The following is a 16148-nucleotide window of genomic DNA, read 5'->3' on the forward strand; positions in this document are numbered from 1 at the left end:
ATAATTAATTGCACCCAGAACAAATTACGTGGCACTATGTCCTATATTGAATTTAGTACTGGTTGCGTATGCACCAAAAGCAAAATTAATTATTTTCTATATTTTTGTGTTAAGTAAACATATATATACACGATTAAACACAAATAGTTGTTCAAATGATGAGTAATGTTTACCCTCTGTCTGCTGTGGAGCATTTTTGAAACACACATAAAGGAAAAGAAAACACAGCAGTGGCAAGGAATGAGTTTTATTGCTTATGACTGTCTGTGGTACGACTTATAGTACTACTACAAGCAGAAACTTGCTACCATGTGTTGGCTTTAATAAGGTAAGACTTACAACGGGAAAACTCGGGTGAAATTTATACTACCGTACATAATACCAAGTTATCTCCCCTTGTCCATTTTATATTAAAAGATACGTGAACTCTGGTGAGCACACCTAATACAAATTTCTACACTCGTTCTTACAATCTGACGGTATTACTGCTGTTTGGCTTTATGATAAACACAATGGCTACACAGGCGGCAATCAAAACTTTTACAGTATTTTTTGAAGATAAACTTTCCATTAGTTTTGAAATAAACTATAAGACTCCACGACGGATAAATACGATATTTCAGACTTGCTCCAATATAAGATCTGTTACATATCTATACATATAATAAGGGATAATAAATATTATATTAAATAAACCAGTGACATTTGATCGAGTTTTATACACCCTCGGTCAAATCTCAACACTTCTTCGCACTAACCAGCATGTTCACACTCAAATATATACATGTACTCTCAATATGATATATCCTATAAAATCTATGGTGAGGAAATACTAAAAGGGCTGTCCCTAGCCCCTGTTCCTTAGTTAGTAAGACAGTATACCAACACATTTGTGGTAGTATGTTTACGGGGTTTGACTAGTGAGAATATTCAATGATATTTTATAATATATCAAGTACCCCGTTATTTGATAAACTATATAGTATACGTTATAATCATACATTAGTTTCCATGGTTACTTCTGCCATGCTAAAGTAAAATGTTCACAAGTCTGAGAGTAATACCAAGGCTTAGAGGAGGAAATCGTATTTGAGAATATGCAAATATTTCAACCATCATAAGTGTCATTGTCCAGTCCGCACATACAGAAAATCGAAAACACACCAATGCTTAATAACTGTACAACGCACAGCAGGAATTTAGGGCCATATACCTGAGCATATGATGGATGGTATAAAATTATCCCCCTTGTTGTCATGACAAAAAGTAACCAAGGAACCAGTGTATCATTAGTGACTAGCGGGTTTATATTGCTTATGTTTGTAACAAGACTGATATAGAAATTGTACATTAACACATATACTTATCAGTATCTACGACTGCTGATATATCGATAGTTACCTATGTACAAAAGCACAATACAGAGTTAATATAGATTTGGTCAGTATGTCCTTACAATCTGTATTTTATTTCTTTTACACAACCACAGAGCTACCCCTACAAATACAATACAGAATATCTGCTCTTGATGCCTCGTTCAGATAACTAACGACACAGAGATTTTGGGGGTCCCAGCACAAAATATTCAAAAGTTTTCAGGGAAATTGCTTCATAATTGTAATAATTCTGATAACATGCAATTATATATTTCAATGGATTTTGATAATGTTCTAAAAAACGATTTGATTTTTTTCTTCAAACCCCATATAAAACACACTCTTCCACGAAATCACACCGGAAGTTGTAAGGTGGATGGGAAAGGTCAGAGGTCAATGGTTCAACTTTCGACCTCTGTGACAGCAGCATCAGGATTTTCCTCCTGTTCGTCATCGTCAGATTTCTTCACATTCTCGTGCTTTTCATCCTGTATAAAAAAAATAAAATATTAAGAAATTGCAAAGCTAATCATGTGATTTACTCCTCGGACCTCGGAAATCTCCTTGACTTTATGTAAAACGGTAGAAACTTCAGACATATTTTATAACACATGGCATTTTTTCCTGGAGATACTGAATTACTATTTGTGAAAGGGAAAAGTTTACCTGGGGCAAATAAAAGGATTCTTCTAATGAAAATACTTCAAACTTCAAAATCACTATTCTATTTTCTTTACACGACCATCATGCATCAGCATAGGAAAAACTTAATGAAAAAAATAGACCTTGACATTGTCACCTCATACATATGTATTGGACAGGTCAACTACGAACAAGAGGCCAAGAGGGCCTGCATCGCTCACCTGGTTTGAAATGCCAAGTAATGTTCTGAATACAGGTTCATTGTTTCTTTCGTAAAGGAATTTTAATATTTACCTCTAAATCCCCTATTGGGCCCCACCTCTCCTGCCCCCAGGGGGTCAGAGCCGAAGTTCTGTTCTCCTTCCCCCAAGGATGTTTATGGCCAAATTTGGGCACAATCCAAGCAAAACTCTAGGACAAGTAGCGATTTATAGGATTTACCTCTATTTCCCCTATTGGGCCCCGAACCTCCTGGCCCCGGGGGATCAGAGCCAAAATTTATACAAGTTCTGTTTCCCTTCCCCCAAGGATGTTTGTGGCCAAATTTGGTTACAATACGTGCAGAACTCGATGACTAGTAGCGATTTAAAGGATTTACCTCTATTTCCCCTATTGGGTCCCGCCCCTCCTGCCCCCGGGGGATCAGAGCCAAAATTTATACAAGTTCTGTTCCCCTTCCCCCAAGGATGTTTGTGGCCAAATTTGGTTACAATCCATGAAGAACTCTAGGACAAGTATCGATTTATGGGATTTTCCTATAATTCCCCTCTTGGGCCCCGCCCCTCCTGCCCCCCGGGACCAGTGCCAAAAAACTCAGTTCTTATTCTCCCAAGGATATTTATGGCCAAATTTGGTAACATTCCATGCAGAACTCTAGGACAAGTAGCGATTTAAAGGATTTACCTCTATTTCCCCTATTAGGCCCCGCCCCTCCTGCCCCTAGGGGATCAGAGCCAAAATTTATACAAGTTCTGTTCTCCTACCCCAAGGATGTTTATGGCCAAATTTGGTTACAATCCATGCAGAACTCTAGAACAAGAAGCGATTTAAAGAATTTACCTCTATTTCCCCTATTAGGCCCCGCCCCTCCTGCCCCCGGGGGGTCAGAGCCAAAATTTATACAAGTTCTGTTCCCCCTCTCCCAAGGATGTTTGTGGCTAATTTTGGTTACAATCCATGCAGAACTCTAGGACAAGTAGCGATTTAAAGAATTTACCTCTATTTCCCCTATTGGGCCCCGCCCCTCCTGCCCCCGGGGGGTCAGAGCCAAAATTTATACAAGTTCTGTTCCCCATCGCCCAAGGATGTTTGTGGCCAAATTTGGTTACATTCCATGCAGAATTCTAGGACAAGTAGCGATTTAAAGGATCTACCTCTATTTCCCCTATTGGGCCCCACCCCTCCTGCCCCCGGGAGGTCAGAGCCAAAATTTATACAAGTTCTGTTTCCCCTCCCCCAAGGATGTTTGTGGCCAAATTTGGTTACAATACGTGCAGAACTCGATGACTAGTAGTGATTTAAAGGATTTACCTCTATTTCCCCTATTGGGTCCCGCCCCTCCTGCCCCCGGGGGATCAGAGCCAAAATTTATACAAGTTCTGTTCCCCTTCCCCCAAGGATGTTTGTGGCCAAATTTGGTTACAATCCATGAAGAACTCTAGGACAAGTATCGATTTATGGGATTTTCCTATAATTCCCCTCTTGGGCCCCGCCCCTCCTGGCCCCCGGGACTAGTGCCAAAAAACTCAGTTCTTATTCTCCCAAGGATATTTATGGCCAAATTTGGTAACATTTCATGCAGAACTCTAGGACAAGTAGCGATTTAAAGAATTTACCTCTATTTCCCCTATTGGGCCCCGCCCCTCCTGCCCCCGGGGGGTCAGAGCCAAAATTTATACAAGTTCTGTTCCCCATCGCCCAAGGATGTTTGTGGCCAAATTTGGTTACATTCCATGCAGAACTCTAGGACAAGTAGCGATTTAAAGGATCTACCTCTATTTCCCCTATTGGGCCCCGCCCCTCCTGCCCCCGGGAGGTCAGAGCCAAAATTTATACAAGTTCTGTTTCCCCTCCCCCAAGGATGCTTGTGGCCAAATTTGGTTACAATCCATGCAGAACTCTATGACTAGTAGCGATTTAAAGGAAATGTTGACGGACGGCTGACGCCGCGCCATGACATAAGCTCACCAGCCCTTCGGGCCAGGTGAGCTAAAAATTAGAAATCCTTACATATTGTTAAAATATCAAATTACATGTGAAAATTCTCAAAATATTTAATTTACATCTATATTTGAATGTAATTTTTTTCATTCGCATCTAAAACAAATTATTGTGTTCAACAAAATGATTGTGATACGCTGCTAAGGCTAAGTGATGCTATTCGTATTGTATAATTGCTATTTATATTGTATTTGTATTTTTTATGTTATTTAATTTATTATTTGGGTTGTGTAACTTGCTATTTATATTGTATGGTACGAAATTTATATTTTATATTGCATCTTTGTTATCTATATTGGACCGTTCGATATTGATGTTTTATCTTCGTTACTCTTTTATTCACATGGGACATTTTTGTTCAAACTGTATCTTTGTCGTTGATATTCTAACTTTACTTATCCTGCCTCAGACAAGAATCTTGTATTCCTATTGCTTAAAATGACGTCACGTGAAATCCAATATATAGTCGTATCAAGTTAATAGAAATCGTATCAGGTTTGGATGATAGAGTTATCGTTCTTTGCCCCTAACGTCATTAGCAAAAATATGGCGGTCAAGTAACGCTTCGCGACGACGGCAATCAAAAGATATGTAGAAAAAATGTTTGAATGATAGCGCTGATGACCACTTTCAAAGCAAACCGAAATCGACAACACTTATTTAGGATTATTTCACAGAAATGGACCATGACAACGCATTCAAGTCTTCAATGAGGTTAAAATTGTTTATGTGTAAGTCGTTTTGGTTTCCATACACAATGCATTTTGCAGTTACATCATTGAAAGGGTCTTCGACGGGATCAATTAGTTCCACAGTTTGTTATTGACCTAATACGGAAAAATATTGGGTCTAAAAGTTTTCCGTATTAGGTCACTAACACACTGTGTGACTAATATTATAGTATTGGTATAACCTACTAGAATTTATATTTTAGACTAGATAATTACATATGACAAAGATACATGAACTATGACGATGTCATATGAATAAAATAGATGCAATATGAATGTACCATCAAGTTAAATTTACACATGAATATCAACATTAATCTCGAAAGATATAGTATAAATCACGAGTGATACAACATGAAAACTACCGTCCACACTTTTATAAATGGTAACTGAGTGGTCACGTGAGAAGGCAGTCGTGTGAGTGGCCAGTTCATGTTCTGAAGCGAGTGGACGTTCCTTACAACAGTGGACAATTGAAATACTTTTATTTAACAGTACTACAATAAGGATATTAGTACTGCATAATTAAGTGACGTTTGACACGACATAAACTGCAGTTTTCATTCCAATACCATGACATCATGAACATCATATGCATGGCATTGATAGGCCATCAGGCTATTTTATCGCCCTTTTCCTTACTTTCTCTGAATAAATTCTCTTAACACTGTTCCTAATCAATGTCCTGAGAGGCTATTCACCAAATCTTTATTCATATTCTTCGATAAGTATGAGGAGGTGTTACTTATAATCTCACACAAGAGATTTCTTTAGTAGATCAAGGTCAAAACATACCTTAAAGGTATAGCTCAGCAGAGTCAGTCTCACTAACTATTCGGCCTGAAACAAAGTCCAAAACAAATCAGCATACAACAGGCACAAAAGACTAGAACACTTTTTCCACCATGTTAAATCACATTTCACTTTAAACCTTACAATAATTCAGAAACGTACCGGTCTATTCAACGATTGGAAAACACTACGCTGAGATTAAAACCATCATCAAAAGTTTTTAACTGAAAGTTCCAATGGAGTTTGATTTTAAATTGTAATATGATGAACATTTTTTTATGCAAAACAAATATACAAGTTTTAATCTAATGCGTTCGGGAAAAGGGCTAACATAGTTTTAATCTCAAGATATTATATATAAAACCATGTTGAACGGACCGTTACAAGCATGCTTCCATTACAAAAAGATGGATAATGGTGATTTTATTTTTCTTAAAAGTATACAAAGAAGGATGGAAAAAGTGTGTAAAACATGGCATCGCAATCAACCGGTCTATGTTTTGCATATGCTAGATATGATTTTTTAATATATGAATTATCCACGACACAAAATTTCTAAGAGTAAATTAAGTATTTTTCAAAACAATTTTAGTTGTTCATACCATATGACAAAATTGCAACTGCAGGGTTTATTTTGATTTTTAAATACTAAACTTCTGACTAAATTCCTTTTCAATTGATATTCAATATCTTTTACAAATAAATGGAGTTATCTTAAATGTTATTTTGAATTAAATAAGTGTATTTTGTATCATACATAATATCATACATAATATTCATTTGTAATTTGTGTCATGATCCTTTTTTCTGAAAGTTTCTAAGGACTCCATGCTCAGTCATTCTCTAGCACTCTTTGTTACAAACTGGCGTTTCGTCTACTGTAAAATCAGCATGGATCTTGTATGTGACATACAACACTGGAAACTAAGGGGTTTATCATCTGCACAAAACCATACCATTCGTTTTCATGAACCAACTAGACCCCACATGCATAGTTGCACTACATTAGGACAGAAAGGGTTTTCTTGAAACTAATACGACGACCTTAGATACAAGAAATATATTCCTAAGTTTGTTCTTCAACAGAGGAATTACACGGGTGGAAATGGTAAAGTCGGAACATATTGGCAAAAAAAACAACAAAAATTAAAACGGTTACATATTGGCAAAAAAACCAACAAAAATTAAAGTGGTTACCGCTTCAAATAAAATATTAAAACAAAAATAGGATATTTGTGATTTAAGTGTACATTAAAATGACAGTGTTCAAACATAAATGAATACTTCTATCAAATGATGTTTTAATTTAGAAATAGATTTATCTTCATACAGGCGTTAAAACAAGTTATGAGGATTGAATGGGTAAGTTGATGACAGAGGAACAGAGGGAAGAAAACAGGTCATCACTTTTATATCAATGTCACATCTAGTTCTGGCGTTCAAGTTAGGTCATGTTAACTGTGAAACCAAATCCCCTGAAGTGTATGCATTTGTTATGTGATGGCTTAATTCTACACGAAAATATGTGAGATATGTATTTTTTTTCGGAAAACGTATAATGTCAATGTTAATCAAACTTTTCCATAATAACAAATATGAGAGTCGTAAAATCTCAAAACGGGGGAAAACAAAAAACGGAAAAATGATAGAAGATACAACAGAAGGATTAAAGCAACGACACAAGAACATATTCTACAAAAGCAAGGATATCACAATTTGAACTCTGAAATATCATTTATTCCTAAAATAATAATGTAAGAACAAACGCTATGTAAAACTTACATATTAATTATTAGCAAACTCATATGAGGCTATTTAATATATAATTTAAGTTTCCTTTATAAATACTTTGTCTTAAAACTAAATCTTGCAAAGCATATACTGGCCATTCCGTTAATAGAAGTATTTTCTAAAGATGAATTTCAGCATTAATCTTTCGAATGATAATATATAACTCTACAACCATATTTAAGCTCTCTAACAGTTCTTGCTATCCCTAACCGAAGTAAGGCGATGTTACTGGTGTCACCAAGGAAACAAGTTTGAAGAGAAAACAGGCACCAACCATGACCCTTACCTTGTAGTTAAATGTATAATTATTCTGCGCTCACTTCTTCTGTACCCTAAACATGGATGGAGGATGCACAATGTGGTCATAATTGCAAATTATTATTTTTATCCAAAAGTGTTTGTGTTTGAATCAGAATAAATGAGTTATATTATATTATGTTGCATTGCAATGCATATTTAATGACGTTTAAAAAATACACGGCGTAATTTTGAATATGAAAAGATTGGGTTTATTTGAAACAAATCTCAGAAATATGGCTAACGTTTTTGTAAGTTTCCTTAAACTAACGACGTAATGTGGGTTTTTTTTTTTGTAATTTGACGCTTGTTTTGTATACTAATATTTAGTTTGAATTTGATAAAATTAATAGAGGAGTATACTAAAAAAATTATTATACGACTTTCATTCCAATACTCACTTCATCGTCGTCCTAAACAGAAGGACGACACACATTGTTTCGATATTAGTTATAGTTATTACTTTGATTTTTTTTTATAACTCAAATAATAAAAGTCATGCGTACAATGTAATTCTAATCAATGTTTATTATGGAAAATCCAGGTCTAGCATAGAAAAAAAATGTATTCTTCTAAACTATGTTATTTTTATCTTCCATAAAAACAATTTTAATTTCAACAAAATGTCTTTTGCAATTTTAGAATTATTTTTGTCATATTCCGACAGAAAATTAAACGCACAGTTTCATCAATATTCTTTAACTTAAAGAAAAAGTTTTTGCAAATAGGAAAACGTTACAGGAACTAAAGAAAATTCTTTCCTATGAAAATCATTAGTTATTGCGTTTATTTGAATTCAGAGACATTAGTGAAACATGGGAGTGATGAAAGACTGATCTAGCTACTTTTAATATACTTCAATACTAGATATACGACCATTTATATTAAGATTAGATTTTAAAATAGCAATCATATGGGAAAATATTAAGCTTGAACGTCGAAATCCTGAAGAGGGACATTCTATGTTTTTGGGTTTATTGGCCTGTGCGAATAATTTCTCTTGAACACTTATCAGAATTGGAAATAAATGGGTTTTTTTAAAAGCAGTTATATCTACCGTTCTGATGCATGCGAAAACTGATATTTTAAATTTATCTTTAAAACTAACAAGAGTAATATTGTTATTGTGCATGTAATTTTTCGCTATTTTTCTCATCTGTTGTATCTTAATGTCGCACCGTTTTAAAACGTATAACTGTTTGAAATAATATTAAATATAGATGATACTCACTTCAGCTTCACCCTAAATAGACAAGTTCACCAAATTTTACTTCACCCCGCATAAACATCATATATAGTCATGCATACACATTGTCTTTGTTATATGTACATATGTACATTTCTGTACATTCAGTGTTTTCCTAAGATTAACTGGATGTCAGACACCATTCAACAAGAGCATTAAATGTAAACTAATTTGGTGCGAAAATATGTTTTAAATTATTTATATACGAAGTAAACGTTAATATATATATACAACACAATATTTTTAATTAAAAGGTTTACTTACTTCTTCACCCTGAAACGAGAAAGTAAAGAAAAAAATTAAATCATCAGTATAATCATAACAGACAACATGTGTATTTAAAGTCAAGAAAGAACACCACTTTATGTTCTTTTCTGACTTATTTTCCTAAAACGCACGATCTACGGCACCAACACGGTTCAGAAGAGATACCTATCTATTTTACATTGTATTACTTTAAATTAAAATGGCATCTGTTACCTGAGTAAGTCTAATGATAATTTTCAAAAAATAACTGAACTGAGTAATCCATGAAGAGACTGTAACAATCGTGTAATGCATCATTGATGTTTCTGTACAGTCCCATGAAGCTTGACACCATAAAATATATTTAAGACACTGTTGTTACCTTCATAGATATAACGTTCCCCTAGGATTTACATCATACGATCATATGTAGGAAATTAAGATCACTGAAGACCTTTATAACATGGTGATATTTTACGGTAATCAATCACAGGATTATCACTTCTCTCTCTATACCGCAATATGTATTTGCATATTATAGAATTATCTGCCGTTGCGGGAAGATATTGATTGTGACGTCATATTTGCGAGCGTAACCTCATACATCTTGGAGAAAACGATATGAATCGCGCTCACAAAATTATGACGTCACAATGGATACCTGCAATTGACCTAACTCTGTAATATGCAGAGAAGGAATAGTCTAACGAGTTATCTTTTTGAAGATAATAAATGGACGTTGCAACTTACCCCGTCTTCTGCATGTTTGCTTGATGACTTTAGGTTATCGCGGAAATCTGATTTTTTGGCTTCTTTTCTTTGAATTTTATCAAGTCTACAATGAAAAATAAGAAAGAAAGTCTTATACACTGTTAAAGATGGATGAGAGAAATTACGTGTAGATGCAATTTACAAGCAGTCACTTTCTCCCCTGGTTGCTATGCATAAATTATCGGAAGTTTTAATAAACTACATCTCTTATTCTACTTTATGAAGTTCTCTCTTTATTTTGAAGTTCTTCTCCAGTCGACACTTTTCGCATCCAACAAAAGGTCAGCATCATTGCAATAATTTGTAACTTCATTATTGTTTTAAAAACAAAGTATATCACTTACTTGCTTTCTGTTTTGTTTACTTTTCGCAACACAGGCTTAACGCTGAAACACGAAACATGTTACATTTCATTACAACAATTTCTAAAATTGCATAACAATGTTGACAGCAATGCCTTTTATGAAGGAATAACATTTTTGATAACTAGGCATATGATCGAGGTAAAAACTGTGGATTATTTTTGTATTGTTCGCTTCCTACCATATACTGTTCACGTAACAGGGTAAATACATTGTATCTGTCGAAAAACAGGTGTTTAATTAAAAGTAAAAGTAATGTACACTGTATGCGGTAAATATATTCAAGTATACTTACAATTTACCCTTTGTATCATTGACTTTGAGTGTCAGCTCATTGATCTGCGAACAAAAAAATAGGAAACTAATACAGATATCAAGATTTATCGTAATATTTCGAAAAACTGTATTTTCTTTTATCAATCATTTTGAAGATCAAACTTGTACTAATCCCCATTCACATCATAAAAAATAGGAATCGAATTCATCTCTTTGCCACACACCTTAAAATGCCCGAAACATGCTATATATCTTTATATAATTCCGTCCTTTTCGCTTTTAGACTCCAAAATTTATCAATGAAGAGTATAAAAAGTATATACAGTATGAACTCTTTTACCTCGAAATCTTGTTTGCGAATCTTTGCCTCCCAGTCATAAACATCCTCTTCGAGAGCAGCAAGCCTTTTGTGAAAGTCTTTACAGAGAGATTGAAGAGCCGCTAAAATACAGATGAAACGGGGTTAAAAGTGCACGATATATGTTGAAATGCGCACTATACTGTTCTCGTTTATGAATATCTTACTTTCAAACAGAATTGTCAATGATCAAAATTCCAGTACGGGAATTTTTTTCTTCATATTTCTGGTAGTTAATTTGCAGAATCAAAATCAACTCTATCAGATCTGTATCGTTTCATTTGTAATTGAAATGTGACAAAGAAATCATAATTCGTGTTTTCAACACTGGTAAGACAACGAAATTATTCAGTGGAAAGTACTATCAAAATACGCAAATGCCAATCCAGACAAAAAGATGAATCGCAATTACTATGTTTTGAATTAAAATATCACCATGCAAAACAGTATTCCTTGTTCGAATCATTATTGAGAAATAATTACAAAATAAAATCAAAAGAAAGAAAAATAATTAAAATGCATGCGAAGAAATGTTCAAATATACACTATAAACAATAAGATACGGAAACATTTACAATAAATTACATAAATGAAGAGCCCCAAATAGAATTTCTTAACATAAAGGCATTAATCATTAGCTTCTAATATTTTTTTACTTGTTTACTTTTACTAATTTTCTTTTCAATTTTAAAACCAAATATTACGATCCAAGGATTGAAGGTGTATTTGATTAACTGATAACAACCTCCCTGTACATCCATTCTTATTGTGTGGGTTGTTACCAACACACTCAATATTAAACCCATAAATTCTGTATACAACTTTTGTCTCACTGCATTAAGGTATACAGATTTTTCATTTTGACAAATTTTCCCAAATGTTTGTGTTGTGGTTTATTTGGAGTTCTTTCAGTGTTCGTTCGGGTTATAAGCGATACTTCTGTTCTCAGATTCTTGTATGTTAGTACCCGCCTTAATCCAACTAGACCAGAAAGCTAAATATGGGTATATTTATTATATACTTACCAACGGTCTAAATAAATATGCCTCTTATTTACTGTCACACATACAGAGGAATAAGACTGAAGTAGTGTATTGGAGGTATGACAGGAGAAGGACATTTACCAATGAGTAAGAACTTAAGAAACTATAAAGGAATTTATCAGGTAAAACGAACCAACGATAACTTAAAACAGAAAAATGAAAATAAAAAGTGTTGCCAAAGCAACCAAGCCCATGCCATCCTACCTACATCCTTTCCATCAGTGCTAAATTTGGGTACGAGGTCATTGATATACTTCTCCTTAGCCTCGGCCTTGGCTTTGGCCTCGTTTTTCAAATCCTCTGCTGCCTTTTGCATGATGAGTTTCTAAAAACAAATCCTTAACGATGATTTCGGATGTTCCCAGAATCGATCGGGCAAAGAAAACACAACATTTTAAAAAATGTCTTTCTTCCAGACAAAGTTTCCTTTTTTATTCAGGAATACGTTTCCTTGGTAACTGCCATTGTATCAGTATAAACATGCTTCTGCAATCACATGCCTTAATGCCAATCTAAAGGTTTGGTTACCTGGTTACCTGGAAGGTTGTCAACATTTCATGCATTTTGTCTGGGGATAATGATGACTATTGGAATGGCGTTAAAGAAGGAATTAATCCAACTATAACTTCACACCGATTGGCTTGAACAGTACACAATCACACGGTAAGGATATCAAAGTACGAACAACTTGTGACAATAAAACTGTCTACGGAACTTCTATTAACTTTCAGTCGTAAATTACGTGTCGACATTTTTTTATCCAGACAAGAGCCATCGGAATCAAATTTTCTGATGTCATTATGATATTAGAATGTTTAAGTTAGATCATGTTTTTTCATCGTCTGTTTCACAGCGATTTACCAGGTAAAGGCTTTTATATTTATGATTACAGTTGATTTTTGTGTCAATTTATTTTCACGTGCATTGTTTGTTTTACCGTGACTGTATGCGTGATGTGATTACTACGATATTCGTCAATGCAGCACAACAAATCAGATAAATATGATTTGTATTCTGTACTATCGTAAGGCCGGTAATTACGGTCACTAACAATTTATCCGTGAAAGGTTATCAATTTGGTAAACCCCTACTTATAGTTTTAGTCTTTATCAAAATAGAAAGCATCAATGATTTGATATCCCGTTTTCTCATGCTTCTTTCTGAATTGCTCTGAGCAATACAATTCTCTTACGTCACGTTCAGAAAAGTGTATTTTGGGGACAAGTACATATGTACAGTACTATTGCTTCAGCAAAATATAGAATCTCACGAAAAACATTGTAAATGCCCCTTGAACATAATGGTTTCATGATATCAATATGTTTTTACAACTAACCTTTACTCATGCATGTAAGGTCAGGAAGAGGTTGTATACGTTGACTTAAAACTCTCCGCTTCTCTGCTTCATAGTCCTCGTCATTCTCGTCTGAAGTGTCATCCTATTTCACATACATGCAACAAAAGGTAGGAACGCATGCAAATTAATTGTTAAACAATAGAGAGTTAAGGTTTTTTCGTAACGTTCATTGTGCACGCCAGCAATCAAGATAGTATACTAAGAACTAACTTAGCAGCAGTCATATTTTTTTAATATGAATGGCTTAAATGATGTACTACTGGCTTTTTCACCGAACTTTTATTGTTTTATCTGAAAATTCTTCACGATTTAAATTTGTTTCACTTAGTTAAGGCGCAAGGATTTTAGTGCGTAAGAATAAGTACGTAAATAGTTTGATGACATTGAAACAAATTTCAACCAAACTACGTTAGACTGATCAGCTCCGATAATCTTATCATAACTGGCCATGCTCATATTAAAGGTAATACAAGTCATATTCCATATAATCGATATTAATTTAACAGCAATGGGAGAAATACAGGGTACTCAAACATGCAAACAGAACATGTGTCTGTAAAACAAAATGGGCAACATCTACACCTTATTTTATATTGTTAGTCGACAATAAACCATATAACATACTTATCAGATTCATAGAGCTTTTGTTGACCAAACTTTTGACATTGTTTTGAAATTCATATTCAATTTCCCTGAGATTATTGACCATTTATCAATACTATAAAGACTCTCAGCAAGGATTAACGGGTCAAACACAAATAAAAGGTCTTAATTATTTACGTGGTAACATTTTGGTACATCTACATAGTAATTGCTAACGTAACGAGCAGACAGTGATTAATAATACATTTGTTTTTATATTTCTGATGAGACGATGCCATGCCTATAAGGAAATGTGATAGTGAATTAAGTACAACTGCTTAATTAATCACGTGGTTCATATTTATTAATTCATCCTTGTTTGTATATATTTAGTGCATTTATGGAACATCTGAGATTATGGATTTTATCCTTTATAATATAGGTACATTATATTGATATTTTGTCATGCTGCTCGACTAACATTGTCTTCATTTAACATGCAAGCTGTTGGATGATTTCAATAGGATTTAAATAAGCATAGTGACATTTCTTTTTATATGGCGACCATATGGAAATATACAATAAAATGATGGCTTAGAAAGAATTCTTTCCCATTAGCGCATTTTATTGTGCATGCTAAAAAATCGATATATCAGTTTTTAAATAATTGGATTTCCGCAGCGCAAAAACATGCTTTATATGTAGAGCATGTAAACTATTGCATATAAATGATATGTTATTGTCGTTGACGTTGAGACAATATCTCTGCTACTATCGTTGCGTAAATAACCTGTAACTTATGTGAACATAAAAAATAACATTCATGCAGGTCATATCCTGAAAGTAAAGGGGTAAACAACAACAACTTGTTAAATTGTGGTCAGTATATACCATACAAAGGCAGGATACCAAGAAATTAAAACCTTTTTAGGTATTCAATGCAAATATTTTAGTATACATTTTTAATTTATTCATCCAATGTGATGAAATAACAGATCAAATATTATTTGTTCATGTAATGGAAGAGTCAATATTATAACATTAGATATCAGTACATACAAAAGCAATTCATAAATATAATAAATTATCAAAACCTATTATCACATATTTTATAGTTTAACATAACATTTATGTAATCAATTACGATTACTCAATACATATTGCAACATAATGAAATCATTTAAGTCTACTTCTTACCTTAACTGTTCAATAGTTGTACGCAGCATAAATAAACAATGAATAAATTATAATTTAAAATGAAATACACCATTATCAAAATATTACATTATCATTAGTATTGTCATTAGCTACAACATTCATATTCTACAAGGATATAGACTACCAGTTTTAGTACTAGTGAATATCTAGTCACTGACATACATAAGCATGAAAAATAGCTACAGCGACCTACTTTCAACATCTTCTTCTTCTCTGGGGAAAGACCACCCAGACCCTTCTTTTTTTTCTTCTTTTGTTCCTCCGCCATTCTTCTGGCTTCCTAGTAGCAAACAAAATGTGTTGCCTAGAAACCATTTTATTATAGAAACAATAGGAAGATAAACATGGTTCCTTTTGTTGTCTGATAAAACACAGCACACATTATCCTGTATCAATCTTGTGAATAATTTGGGTTTCAGGGTCAGGAATACCCATACATGAAATGTTTGGAAAGTGTTCAGATATAAAAAAAAATCACTAATATTCCTTAATTTGCTCTTATAATGAAATTAAAAGACTAACTTAAATAACTTCAATGATCGTAACATTTAAAACGAAACCGAAACCCATTTTCTAATTAATTAACGTTTGTCCTTTTGAGCTTAATGGTGTACAAATCTACAATAAACGGCAATTAAAACTTTCAGGAATCTATGCAATGAAAGTGACTTTCTATGCCTATACATAACACTTGAACATTGACTTTCAACTTGTGTTGAAAGGTGTGGGTATTAGTACCTTTGACCTTGGATTCTGACACATATTATGAATCTACAAAAAGGTTGTAATCTTAATTTGTTTTACCTTTGTCAAAAAGCTAATAAATTGTTCTGATAATGA

The 16148-nt window shown here is 33.8% G+C and overlaps 1 protein-coding gene and 1 long non-coding RNA gene across 4 annotated transcripts in view; both read right to left on the bottom strand.

The window, feature by feature from the left end:
- Window positions 1-231: 231 nt before the first annotated feature.
- Window positions 232-9369, bottom strand: LOC138329966 (uncharacterized). Of its 3 annotated transcripts, none has more exons than XR_011209498.1 (4): window positions 9360-9369; window positions 7839-7884; window positions 5765-5809; window positions 232-1864 (listed from the first exon to the last, which is right to left on the bottom strand). It is a non-coding gene; the product is annotated as an uncharacterized lncRNA (long non-coding RNA). The 3 variants fall into 3 exon arrangements; XR_011209496.1 differs by lacking the exon at window positions 9360-9369 and adding an exon at window positions 9081-9094; XR_011209497.1 differs by lacking the exon at window positions 9360-9369 and adding an exon at window positions 8251-8264.
- A 229-nt stretch (window positions 9370-9598) lies between these two features.
- LOC138329803 (trichohyalin-like) overlaps window positions 9599-16148 on the bottom strand; it is a 29886-nt gene continuing 23336 nt past the window's right edge. Inside the window, exons 14-19 of the mRNA XM_069277097.1 lie at window positions 12356-12476; window positions 11091-11191; window positions 10770-10813; window positions 10457-10498; window positions 10092-10176; window positions 9599-9634 (exon numbers count right to left, since the gene is read on the bottom strand). Coding sequence (XP_069133198.1) covers window positions 9599-9634; window positions 10092-10176; window positions 10457-10498; window positions 10770-10813; window positions 11091-11191; window positions 12356-12476 — 429 coding nt within the window. The remainder of the gene's footprint in view (window positions 9635-10091; window positions 10177-10456; window positions 10499-10769; window positions 10814-11090; window positions 11192-12355; window positions 12477-16148) is intronic.

Source organism: Argopecten irradians, chromosome 8 (genome assembly GCF_041381155.1).
Source record: "Argopecten irradians isolate NY chromosome 8, Ai_NY, whole genome shotgun sequence".
Lineage (NCBI taxonomy): Eukaryota > Metazoa > Mollusca > Bivalvia > Pectinida > Pectinidae > Argopecten > Argopecten irradians.